Raw genomic sequence first — 13814 nt, 5'->3', positions numbered from 1 at the left:
TGGGGGGGGTTGGGTTACGAAGCGGCGATAGAAACGCAGCTCCAATAGCTAAAAATTACTAATTGGGGAAGGGGGGGAAGTACAACAATTTGGGTTTGTTGTCAAAAAATGCTCAACGATTTTGGTGGTTTCCTTTTTTAAAAAAGGCTCAACAACTTTGCAGGTGTCTTTTACCATATATATATATATATTACAACCCTAATTTTATCCACAAGCCGCCTTGCGTTCCTGTCGGAGGAAAAGGCGGAGTTATTTTAATAATAATAATAATAATAATAATAATAATAATAATGACGACTGCAGCAGCAGCAGCAAAACCCTTCTAAGGTAATTTCTGGCGCAAACCTTTTCTGCGAAGCGATAAATAACTATAAACGAGCCCCTTCAGGAAAGCCACGCTGTCGCCAGCGGGCTGGGGAGTTAAACGCCGAGGAGCCTCGCAGGAGGACGGAGGCGGCCCAAAAAACCCGCGCGCCGAAAGGCCGACCCTCGAAATTCGACTCAACCCGGAGCGCCGGGACTGAAGGAGGAGCGGCTCCGCCAACCCGCCTCCGGGGAGGAGGAGGAGGAGCGCGGCCTCGACCCTTTTACTCCTCCTCCACCTCCTCCTCTTCCGTCGCTTCGTTTTGAAGCCCACGACGCGTTTCCTGCTAGGAGCTGCGGCGACGGAAGGCGCTAGCAAGCAAGCAAGCGGGCGAGCAAAGCAAGCAAGCCAGCCAGCGCCTGGGTGAGTGTGGCTGCTCCTTCCTCCTCCTCCTCTTGCTGAGCTTCTGGAGGGGCCCCGTCGCAAAATGCACGAGCCTGAGATTCTGCAGGCTGCGCAGAACGCGGGTCCTCCTCGCCCCTGCTTGTATCCCATTTTGCACGCACCGAGCTTGCTGCCTTATCCATACTCGCCTGTCCAGGCCCCCGCCGAAGCTCTTCCCCTATAGCTCAGTTAGGAAGGGGAGCCGGCGTGGGGATGGCTGACGTCAGAGGGGGGCACCTGCCCACCCGCTGCCCTTCCTCGCTGTCTGGTCTGAGCCTGCGAAGCAGTAGCTTCCAGAACTTGCCTTTTGCGTTCATACTCTGGGCCACCTCCTCCCCCACACACATCAGACATCATGAGTAGGGAATATGTGGCCCCACAGAGGCCTCTGAAGGGCAATAGTATCCCCATCTCCCCTGCTGTACATGATAGCATCTGCACACTGTGCACACTTGATTGAAAATCATGCTTCCAGCAATCACAAACATACCCCCATGGGTTGGGTTAACCCAACCATTTCAGCGGGGGATGAACATATGCCAAATTCCTTTCCATTTGAGGCATGCCATGGTGTTCTTATTTATGCTGGAAAGCATATGAGAGAAATTATGCGCCCAGAAGCAAACTATCTGAGCTGCTTAGTAAGTGTAGCCCATTGGGAATTTTGAGCCTCTTACGAAAACGGTATAGAAGTATTATTAAATGAATGAAATATTTGAAATACTCACCTGTGCCCTTTTCTTTAGATGTGGCATCACCTGCTCCTTCTCGGCTGTAAAGCAGGTGTTCCCTTCTCCCCACGCAGCAGTACAGGGGTTAAAATCCTGTGGCGGTGTTTATTCACCATGAAACTAGAGTCCTCGGAATTCCAGTCCCTCTTTACACCAGGACTGAAGAGCGTTGCAGGTACTAACATTTCTCTATTATTACTTCTATGGTTTTATGGTTGTTCAGGACCCAGCTGGCAGCAGAGTGTAGAACAACCCCTAGCAAGAGTGATAGCGGACATCAGAAATGAAATGTGGCATATTCCTGCACCAGTGGTAATTTTGCTGCTGGGGGAAGGGGTTTGCACCAATCCTTTTAGCAGCGTTGGTTCATTTCAGTACAATAAAAGTCATTTAGAGCTGAAGTAAACTATTCCTTTTCTGAGAGGGCACAAGTGGACCCAAGATATCTTGGTTTTATTAACTGATAGATGGAATCATCATTTCTGCTAGTGAAATCACATCAACCTTAGTGGGCTTGAATTAGTACAAGTGGCAGTTACTCAAGATTTTTAAAAAAAGTTTTGCTAATGATTGTTTTTTCCCTCCACCGCCCAGAATTATTTGACAAAGCAAAGTACGAATTGAGGATAGCAGGAGGTGCAGTAAGGGACTTACTTAATGGAATGAAACCACAAGATGTTGACTTTGCCACCACTGCTACTCCTACTGAGATGAAGGAAATGTTCCAAGCGGCAGGTGTCCGAATGATCAACAACAGAGGGGAAAAACATGGAACTATCACTGCCAGGGTAAGAAGATTTTGCAAGTCCCAGGCTGGGAAAGTCTGCTCTTTAACCAGCTTTCCTAGATAAATATGTATTTATTTACTTCAAATTTGTTTCTAGAATTGTAAGGCACTAAATGCGGTTATCTGTGAATCTCCACCACCCTTCCACTAGATGGCCTACTGTAGTGTCGGCAAATGTTTGTGAATATCCTAACACAGTGTTTTTCAACCACTGTTCCGCGGCACACTAGTGTACCGCGAGATGTTGCCTGGTGTGCCGTGGGAAAAATTGAAAAATTACTTTATATATAGTCAATATAGGCACAGAGTTAATTTTTTTAACATTTTCTAATAGTGGTGTGCCTCGTGATTTTTTTCATGAAACAAGTGTGCCTTTGCCAAAAAAAGGTTGAAAAACACTGTCCTAACAGCTAAAAGGACAGGTGCTCAGTATACAGAATGTTAATAAACACATTTTGTTAACAGTTAGGTTGCATGCAGTCTAATGGTTCATGCAAATAATTTAGTTTCTTTCCATACGGAAAGGGGTGCTATTATCAAAAAGGTGAATAAATGCTTTTACAAAATTCTGTTATAGCTCCACGAGGAGAACTTTGAAATTACCACACTTAGACTTGATCTGGTTACTGATGGGAGACATGCGGAAGTGGAATTTACAACTGACTGGGAAAAAGATGCCGAGAGGAGAGATCTCACAATCAATTCTATGTTCTTAGGTAACTCCCCTTCCCAACCCTCTGATGTGGCATTCTAGTTTAAAGCCAGGCCATCCACACAGCTTTTTCCCTGGACAAATCTTGGGTCCGAAGTCAATTGCTACATCTCGCTTGTCAAAAGTAATTGGTCTGCTCAGTGACCAGATTGAAAAATTCCTGGGACCCACATATATGCAGCAAGCTTCAGTTGCCTGGCAGGAGAGAGGGGTATAAATGTAACAACAAAACAGTATTTATTATTTCTTTGAGTAGTTTATGTGGATTTGTGGCATGAACAATTGGAACCCAGCACATAGGTTTCAGTGTGGAGTGCTCCCATTGAGAGTTTCAGACAGCAACCCTGCCCATTTCCAGGAGACTTCATTTCTTTTCCCATCTCTGTTCCTCCATTCCCCCTTCCCCACAACAAACTCTTGGGGTTCTGTGGCCACTGAGCATTCTCAGTTCTCACTGGGTTGTTTTTGATTCCCTGCCCCCTTCCCCCTAAAGTTTTGTACTTCTGCATATTTTGGGATTCCTCAGGTCTGCTGATATTCATCTCTTGTCGCGTGGTGCCATTTTGGCTTCATTAGGCCTGCATGTTGAGAAGGTTATTTTGGCATGTAGGCAACCATGGTTGAACTTTCTGGTAGCCTACCTCTATCCAAAAACACTTCACTGAAGTAAACTTGTGAACTGAAGTAAACACATGCCTTTATTTGCTTTGTAGGTTTGGATGGAACACTTTATGATTATTTCAACGGCTATGATGATTTAAAAAACAACAAAGTCAGATTTGTCGGACATGCAAACCAGAGAATACAAGAGGATTACCTAAGAATTCTGCGATACTTCAGGTATCTTTCAGACTAGATTATTGCAGTGCACACTTATCTGGGGCTGCCCTTGAAGAAAACTCAGAAACTACAACTGGTCCAAAACGCAGCAGGCAGATTGCTGGTTGGGGTTCGATTTAGAACACATATAACCCATGCCTAACTTTCTGTAAAGTTAGCTGGTGGCTCATGCTTTTAGTTTTTATGTGTTTTTAATTCCGCATGTAAAATTTGGTATTTTTTTAATGAAACTGCAGTATACAAGTATTTTTGAACAGCGCCACTTCTTCACTCACCCAGGTGGTGTGGACCCACACTGAGACAGTGCGCCAAGGCATTGTTCAATCAGCTCTCCCTTTTTCTCTTCAGGTTACTCAATATCCATATGTGGTACTCGCATCTCAAATGTCTGCACTTTCAAAAATTATTTTTAGTACAGGCAGTGAGTGACCATTTTAGGCGCGTCCAATTGGCCAACTGGATAGCTCAGTTGGTTAGAGCGTGGCCCTGACACGTGGGTCCTTTTGGACCTAGAAGAGGGCAGAATGGGGGCCAGGAACGGAAATGTTGCATGAAATGGTCGCCACCTGTATTATTTATTAAATTTGTATACCACCCTACCTCCAAAGATCTCAGGGCGGTTCACAGCATAAAATGCAGAATGGAACAATAAAGTTAACAATAAAAACAGTAACGCCCCCTCCCACAAACACATTTAAAAGGACACAGACCGATAATCTGCCAAAGGCCTGGTTGAAGAGGAATGGTGGCCACCAGCATTCCAACTTGACATTTGCTAAAAACAGATTTGCTCCAGGTACTAAAACTGATCTTTCTCTCTTTCCCCTCCCACCCACGCCAGATTCTATGGACGGATTGCAGAAAAACCTGGCCACCACGAACCTGACACTCTGGAAGCAATCAGAGATAATGCCAAAGGTTTGGCTGGAATATCGGGCGAGAGGATTTGGGTGGAGTTGAAAAAAATTCTTGTTGGAAACCATGTTAATCATCTCATCCGCCTAATGTACGAACTGGATGTGGCTGGCTATATAGGTAAAGCGCTAGTAATGGTTGTCTCAGCCAGAGGTAGCAGTGGGGAAAAGTGGCATAACCTGCAGTGAATATCTCTCCTTTGTTTGAACACAAGAAGAGTCTGTCAGATCAGACCAGAGATCTATCTAGTGCAGCATTCTGTTCTCGCAGATGCACAGTAGCACTACTGTGGGTGTGTTGCGTTAACAATTATGCCCATGTAGTGTATCTAAAGCTGCTCTGATTGGCACCAGGCAAAAACTATCGTTTATAACCAGGTCTTTGGCCTTTAACAATCTGTAGCCTTTCAGAAGTGGGTGGGATGTTTCTATTGTACATTTTTCCCTCTTGGTTTTGATGTGGGATTTTTTGTCTGTCTGCTTGCGAGTTGCTTGGGTTGCCCTGGACAAGATAAAGCGACTAACAAATTCAATAAATAATAATACAGTCGTACCTTGGAAGTCTTGGCTCCCGAACGCCGCAAACCCTGAAGTGACTGTTACGGTTTGCGAACTATTTTTGGAAGCCAGACGTTCGGCGGGGCTTCTGATTGGCTGCAGGAGCTTCCTGCAGCCAATCAGAAGCCACACTTTGATTTTCAAACATTTTGGAAGTCAAACAGACATTCGGAATGGATTCCGTTCAACTTCCAAGGTACGACTGTAATACCTCTTAAGGCAGAAGAGCCTAGCCTTGCCTGCTAGACTTAAGCAAAACTCATATTAATAGCCCTGCTTGTATATTGGTTGTAGAACATCATTCATCAGTAGTTCCAACAGTTGCCCTGTGCAAGGGGACCAGTTGTGGTTTGGAACTAATGTTGCCACTCACTACTGCATTCTTGTTTGCCATTTTCTAAACAGCTTTTCTGGTTTCTTGGTTTCATTATTCTCACGTTCCTTTTTTATGTGTGTCCCTCAGGATTACCTGTTAATGGGAGCTTGCAGGAATTTGACACAGTCTGTAAAAATGTTCAGAATCTCTTTCCAAAACCAATGACCGTTCTAACATCACTGTTAAAGGTGCCAGACGACGTCTCAAAACTGGACCTAAGGCTGAAAATTTCAAAAGATGAAAAAAACCTTGCGCTGTTTCTGCTGAAGCACAGGAGAGACTTGGTCAAAGCTGCTGATACCACAGAGCCACTCAAACCATATCAAGAATTCATTATAGATGTAAGTGACTTATTATTATTATTATTATTATTATTAATCATCATCATCATCATCTTCATTATCATTATGCCACCCCTCTGACTGTGTTGCCCCAGCCAGAGGGGTGGCCTCCAACAAATTATGAAAACACAGTAAAAAGTCAAACTTTTTTTAAAAAAAAATTGCACCAGAGGTTTTTCTTCGATGGTGCTCAACTCTTCAGTGTTTTTTTTAATTACTATTACATCTGTTAGCTACCAGTGCCTCATTGTCTCCCCAAAGCAGATAAAGCCTACTGGTTGGGGTGAAGGCAATAAGGAAATGGGAATTGGCTTCTTAATACACAGTGCACTTTAGCTTGTCTACCTTTTTGTACCCATTTACAGGTAGGTAGCCGTGTTGGTCTGCCGTAGTTGAAACAAAATAAAAAATTCCTTCCAGTAGCACCTTAGAGACCAACTAAGTTTGTTATTGGTATGAGCTTTCGTGTGCATGCACACTTTTGTACCCATTTAGACATAGCCGTTACCTGAATTTTAGCTGTGAAGGCTCTGACTATGTTGAAACATCGCTGGATAAGCTAGAGCGGGAGAGAATCATGGGTGCAGTTCAAAAGGTTCTGACACATTATTCAGGAGAGTTCCCCAGGTCTGGCCTTACACAAACTTCCATAATTAACTTCGCTTAGAATCTAAGCCAAGAAAGAAAGGCTTTTTAAGTTGGTGGTGGTGGTAGTGTGCTGGAAATGCATAGCTGTTCGGTAAAAATTGCTGTGTATCCATACGGCGAGGTGTGACTGGCTGCAATGCTTACTTGACCATTCAGCCAAGACTCTGCAGCATACCAGAACTGAGAGGAGTGAGATCAACATGGTGCAAATGTGGCAGCAAAGCCAAGCTAGCACTCCTGGGTTTTTTTTGCACCATGCCACCGTATCCATGCTCTGGCCTCTGTCCTGGTATGCTGCAGCAACTCAACGGCACAGTCAGGTGTGCAACACAGCCCCGCTACGCCACCCACTGCTGCTGCTGCAGATGTCTTGTGTTCAGGTCTCTCACGATGTTATGATGTGTGTATGTGTGTTTTGTGAAGTCAAGGGAGGTTGACTCGGCATCCAGAATCTGTGAGCTTCTGAAATACCAAGGAGAAGGACTTCTTCTGAAGGAAATGCAACAGTGGTCTGTCCCTACCTTTCCTGTAAGTGGCCATGACATAAGAAAAATGGGTATTTCATCCGGGAAAGAAATCGGGATACTCTTGCAGCAATTACGGGACACATGGAAAAAGAGTGGATACCAGATGGGAAAGGAAGAACTCTTAAGCCGTGTAAAAAATAAAGATTAAAAATGTAAAGTAAATTTAATACATAAAATTGTATCAAATTCTGCATGTAAATATTCCATTGTTCTTACTCAGGACGACACTTGGGTTTCAAGCACTGTTGGAATCATCAGGATTATTATTTTTGATGGATTTCTTTTTTTTCCAATTAAAGTGCAAAACATTTCACAAGCAACTCTGTGTTCTTGTACTAATGTGTGGTTATATTTTCCGAGTAAGAAATGTATTTTGTATTTTTACCAAACTATTAAAGAATGACTTTGTTCTCCTACGTGTATCATATGCTGCAAAAGTCTGAAACAGTTTGCAAATTTTCTGCTTAGTGCATCTAAATGCCTTCACTTACGTTTAGTTTGTTTGGATGACGGTAGGACAGCAGTATTTGTCCACTAGGTGGCAGTACATAGGAGCCTATAGCTACGAATAAAATATAGGTACACTGGATCCAGAATTGGCCTCCATTAATTACGGGCACACTGTTAAGACCATATTCATGGAAGACAATCTTACTCGGCTATGGGTGATCGCCAAAGACTCTAGGGTACTTTCACATTAAATGACTTTTGTGGAGGGAAATATTGACCGCTGCTGTTTAAGAGAGTCTTATACTGCACAAGTCCCAAGATCTGGTAGTGTCAAAATTTTTATTATTTATTTGATGGTAATAATGCTAATAGGTGTATAAGCTTAATACTGGCCACCAGTCCTTCATCTGTCAACCTTTAAAATGATTCTTGGACTTTTTAACAAGCTTCAAGATTGAAGGGAGGTCTGACATTGCCATCTTGTATTTTTGATAGCCTGCTGTATTATAGAAAGCCTTGTTAATTCTTCTGGGCTGTTTCTCAATCTACTGACATGCACAGTGTTCAAGACTCCCTGGTTTAAGGGTACTAAGGAGGCTGCTCAAAGCAGTTCCTTTCTTTTCCTATGTACATCATTTCTGGCTCAGTGCTTCCCTTGTATGATAGATAGCTGTCAACTTTCCCTTTTTTTTTGAGAAATATCCTTATTCCAGCGCCGTTTCCCTTTGCAAAAAAAGGGAAAGCTGACAGCTATGGCCGTTTCCTAATGCAAAAAAAAGGAAGGTTGACAGCTCTGTAGAAGTGATTTCACTCAGTGTGGCTTCTGTGTCTGTAGACTTTAATGTTTCCTACTGCATGGCGCTGTGGTCTAAAACACAGAGCCTAGGGCTTGCCGATCAGAAGGTCGGTGGTTCGAATCCCTGTGACGGGGTGAGCTCCCATTGTTCAGTCCCAGCTCCTGCCCACCTAGCAGTTCAAAAGCACGTCAAAGTGCAAGTAGATAAATAGGGACCGCTCCAGCGGGAAGGTAAACGGCGTTTCCGTGCGCTGCTCTGGTTCGCCAGAAGCAGCTTAGTCATGCTGGCCACATAACCTGGAAGCTGTCTGTGGACAAACGGCGGCTCCCTCGGCCTATAGACTGAGATAAGCGCCGCAACCCCAGAGTCCGTGACTGGACCCAACAGTCAGGGGTACCTTTACCTTTACCTCGTGTTTTAAAGGCAATGTTTGGTTTTGAAGGACAGGTAGTAAAAAAGAAAGACAAAAGAAATGTGTAACCAAAAAGGAAGGTGGAGCTTGAGAGATGCTTTGATGGTAGAAACTGGTTATTTGAAAATACAATTGTCCACTGTGGAGTCAGCCTACGGCCCTTCCAGAATAAAATCATTTATTTTTCCTGTATTTTGGTCATTCATTCGAAGCATCTTTAAATGACCACAATGACCAGAATAAGTAAAATGCAAAGAATTATGTTGGGAGTAGAAGAATGCCTTCTTCCGGGACTAAAATGATCCACTTACCGGTACTTGGTTTTTGGTTGTAGCTGTGGTTATCATCCCCAGGAAGCTTCTATTCTGTGCAAACTTACCTGTGCATGTTTGTGAGGGAAACTGTTACAATATTAATTATGGTATGTGCATATTAAGGAGTAAGATGCAATTTATCTGCTTGAGATGCTCAGCAAAACATTAAACTGTGAAAGTCAATGGAACAGACTGGTTTCTACTACTTACAATGGTTTGTAAATGCAATTATCAGAGGGGCCAGGGAAGGGAAGGGAAGGGGTATACATAAATTTCATTAGAAAGTAATTCAGGCAGCAGATTAAATCTGCATAGGAAACTGCAAGGGAGCAATTTTCCTTACAGATTAACTCCAAACCTGAACTTCTGACAGCAAATATGCTGGGTGCTGCTATTAAGGAGGAAAACAAGTGTTGGCTCTGTGTTGCATAGAAAATAAATCTAGTATCAGATTATTCCTGCTCTAAAGCTGCATTAATGAGGTTTATAGACCTTTCTCAAGAGTTTTTAGATTTCCCCAATGAACATGGCTCTGCATATATACTTTTCATTCTTTACCACTTATAGAGCGAAGAATTTGCACAAGAGGTTAATTTCAATCAGCCATTTACTAATTTCTACACACATTCTTGCTGATGAAAATACACAAGCCCAGTCCATTGATGCTTTTGCAGGCTGCATTTTCAAATGTCTCCAAGGTGACGGCTGGTCCAGTAGCACTTCTAGAAGTCAAGGAAGGCCAAAAGATAATGCACCCGTGTGAAGATTATGCACAATTTGTTACTCCATTCAGCTAGCATTTCTGAGAAACCTGCATGAGTTATTTCCCTATCACCTAATAATACACCAATCTCTTTAAAAAACCAAAAACTCTTTCTGCAGGTGTCTGCTCCCTGACTTGCTGTTCAATACAGAACTTTTAGAGAGAGCAGTGAGACAAGAGAAAAGAATGAACCAGAAAGCAGAAAACAAAAGGTGTCAAGGAGCAATAAAAAAATTAGCATCTAAGTGCTAAAAGCTCACTTCTTCACTGCTCTGAACAATTTTGCTCCGCTGCATTAAAAAACAACAACCACCACACATCTAATTTTACCTGAACTAACTTTCCATTTGGCTAATTCTGGATCCTGTATAGACTGAATCTTAGATTCCTCATCTTCAGTTACTGGCGACATTAACACCTCAGTCACATATGCACATAATACTGGCTCGTTTTCAAGTCGCCTGTTGACCAGCCAGAACAATGTTCTTTGAGAGAGACTTTAGACAACAGTTCTGTTACTGCAACTTTACAGTGTCATTTTCATTCCTTTTTAGTGAGTCTCAAGTAGCAGCCTTGCAAAGATCCCACTGAAATAAAGACTGCTATTCATCAAGCACTAAATAAATAGTTGTGGATTAGGAGTATACAATAGGCAATGTAGCATTATTTTAACATGCAGTTTTAAAGTCTCAAAAGCTGAAGATCTTATAAAGAATCTTTAGCACAACACAGTAAAATTTTCTTGGAATAAAGAAACTATGTTCACAGGTCTTCAAAGCAGTTTGTCTTTAATGTGAAATTCTTAATTTAACATATGTAACTACTGATCAAAACAAAATCTTCTCAATTGAGAAAATGTTTTGAATAAATTTAATTTGTAACTTCCAAAGAGCTATTTAAAAAACGTTTTGCAACATGCATAAAAAACCCAGACATTCCAAATATTTAAAAAAGAAAACCTAAGGATTATTATGTTGTTAATTCACTTGTGATTTCTCCTTTTTTTCTGAAGTCCTTATTTCAAACTCAGCCACAGAATTTAAAATAAGAAATACACTCCTTTTAAAGAAGCTGAAATCTAAGGAGGACCTTGAAAAATAAGAAATAATGAGTGTTTTCAAAACAAAAAAATGAAATTGAAAAAGCGAATTATAAAGTATTGGAAATAAAAATTTAAGAAATTACAGTAGAAACACAAAGTGGGAGGAAAACTTTAGATTTAAATGCTTTACAGTCCAAGAATGTAAGCAATGTGGTGCTCAGACGGTAGGAGAACTGGTCAAGTTTGGACTTCCAAGAAACAGCTGTCAAGCAAGGACGTTGCAGAAATTTGCTTCATTTCTGATTTTTTTTATTTTAAGGAAATCAGATACTCGTGTTTCTTCTCTGCTTAACTGCAGTATGATCACATCTAACACACATTTAAGTTTGTGCGATTTCAACCATATGTGGTTGAAGGCAGGCCATCAGAAATTAGTTAAATCCAAGCAAGGCAGAGAGCTTAAAAGCTCTTTTCATGCTGGGTAACCCAATGGACCTGGAGCAAGACAAGCTTTTAAGCTCTCCGCATTGCTTGGGGACAAGACACGCTCAGCACAGGTTCTGGGAGTACAGGCAATGACCCATTTCTGCTCATCCAACTGACATGTGACTGTGCATGCATGCACAAAACCAGGGGGGCGCGTAACGGGGGGGGGGGGGCTTATGTGTACTCCGGTGACCATGGGCCAGGAACCTAACCCCTGTGCAAATGGGTCATTGATTGTACTGGGGATTCTCTTTTTCTACCTAATGGCTAGCTTCTACTTTATTCTTCACAAAGGCAAACAAAGGAGCAGTTACAAGCACAGTGTGCGTTCCTTACTGTAGCTTTCATAAAGCAGTTTTAACAACAGGCAAAACCACCACCGGATCAACAAAGAATTGCTCTCCGAACAGAAACAGCACTACTAAAAAGGCTTCGCATGAAAATTGAAATGCATTTCCACATAAATGGTAACAAGAAAAAAATGTTTTGTATAGCTATTTGTGTGTGAAAATAAAGATGTGAGATCTGTAATGAGATAAATATTGATTTTAGAAAAACCTTTTAAACAGTAAGGGTGTTAATTCAACTAAATTTCAGTCAGAGTAGATGCAATGAAATTAATGGATCTAACTTAAGACATGCTAATTTCAATGTGTCTGCTCTGAATAAAGCCTAAGGATGCAATCTAACACACATGTATCTGGGAATAAAGTCCCGCTGAATTCAGTGGGGCTTATTTCTGAGTAGACATGTATAGGTTTGCACAGCAGGGGTGTTTTGATAAATGCAATTATCTAATATTTAGTGCTCAGATGGAAACACTGATTCTGACATTTTATAATCTGTTTGAACATAAAGATATAATAGACTTTAACTCCCTGAGAGTTTTCATCTTCTCCAGTTGTCTGATGTAAAACCCACAATATACGAGCACAGGAAAAACCAAGCCAACACACAGAAGCATTATTGGTTTTATACTGGAACCAGAAAGCATATAATCTACATAAAGAATTCTTCATTGAGGGTACAACATCCAGTTGCACAACACCAGAATATATGGTTTTAGCAGTTACTTGAAATCACACTAGTTTATAAACTAGAAAATGCTATGAGCTTGATAATATCAAACCCATTACACAGACTGGGGCAGAAGGCAGAAACAAGTCAACATTGAATGAAATTAGTGGAGCATTTATTTCTCATTGATCTCACTATAATGCTTTCCCTTAAAAAAACACTTTTGTTCCTGTTTACACACATTTCCATCAAATAGGCAAATTTTAAGCTTGCTGACGTCTTGTGTAACTACTCTGTCTTCTTCTGAGGCAACTGCGTAACAAAAGCCAGTAAAATATATTGACGTCAATTCATCAAACACTGCTGTTACACAACCTCTGTTGATTGGAAGCTGGCTTGCACACAAGCATAGTTGATGTTAATAAAAGATGTGGGCAGGGCTTCTGCTGGCTCACCTCTATGCACAGCAAGATCAGGAACAGGTCCTGGCATGTATCATCTGCATGTACCCGATCTGTGCAATTTAACAAAAGCATTGGTTCATTGAAAACATGGGACTTCCCTGATCCTGTGACACTGTGTGAGATAGAAAAGTTTGTTCTATATAATATGGTGGGGAAGAGGTAGTAAAAGTGATCTGTTCGAAGCAAAGGAGGAGGAGGAGGAGGAGGAGGAGGAAGCGTTCTCCCCTCCTACAATGGTGGATAAGAGAAGTGTTGGAACCTCAGACCTGCTCTTGATTTCATCATGCTTAGGAGGTGAAGAGATGGTAGCAGCATGTAGAGAGGTCTTGCAATGGGGCACCAGCTACAGTGAGCATTCATCACGTAAGAGATGGAAGGATGAGATTTTAACGTGTAGAAGTCATATTAGCATTACACTATTGTTAAAAGGTTCAAAATCCACCCCCTCCCTTACATGCCAGCTTCACAAATGGTCATGTTCCACCACCATTCAAAACAGAGGCTCCACCCCCACCTTAAAATTCTTGCCACCCGCAAATCCCACTGATGGCAATGAAAACTCCAGCCCCCTTTAAAAAAAAAGAGGCTCCAACATTTTCCCCACTTAGGAGAAAGCTCTCTAGTATCCTGACTCGTTTTAGTACAGGCCAGTCATCACAATCCTGTGCTTTCACATTAATGTTTTAATATTGCAATCCTATACAAGCTCCTTTTTGGAGAAAACAAAAAGCTAAAATGCTCTCTCTTAACACAATGACCTACATATCACTGTGTCCAAAATGAGACTTTAGCTACTATTGCTTTTCACAGCTCAGCGGAGAGACAGTGCTGCAGCACAAAATAAAGGTGTTCATTCAGTTGTGACCGGAATGAGAAATAAAAACAAC

At 41.9% G+C, this 13814-nt stretch overlaps 1 protein-coding gene across 1 annotated transcript; it reads left to right on the top strand.

Moving 5' to 3' along the window:
* Positions 1 to 692: 692 nt before the first annotated feature.
* On the top strand, positions 693 to 7502 carry TRNT1 (tRNA nucleotidyl transferase 1). The gene is made up of 8 exons (XM_033141188.1): positions 693 to 727; positions 1495 to 1654; positions 2074 to 2267; positions 2844 to 2982; positions 3692 to 3818; positions 4660 to 4853; positions 5754 to 6007; positions 7079 to 7502. Exons 2-8 carry the CDS (start codon positions 1495 to 1497, stop codon positions 7328 to 7330), a joined length of 1320 nt encoding a protein of 439 aa, XP_032997079.1. The 5' UTR covers positions 693 to 727; the 3' UTR covers positions 7331 to 7502.
* Positions 7503 to 13814: the final 6312 nt, after the last annotated feature.

Source organism: Lacerta agilis, chromosome 2 (genome assembly GCF_009819535.1).
Source record: "Lacerta agilis isolate rLacAgi1 chromosome 2, rLacAgi1.pri, whole genome shotgun sequence".
NCBI classification, from domain to species: Eukaryota; Metazoa; Chordata; class Lepidosauria; order Squamata; family Lacertidae; genus Lacerta; species Lacerta agilis.
This window is presented reverse-complemented; position numbering and strand designations above follow the sequence as displayed.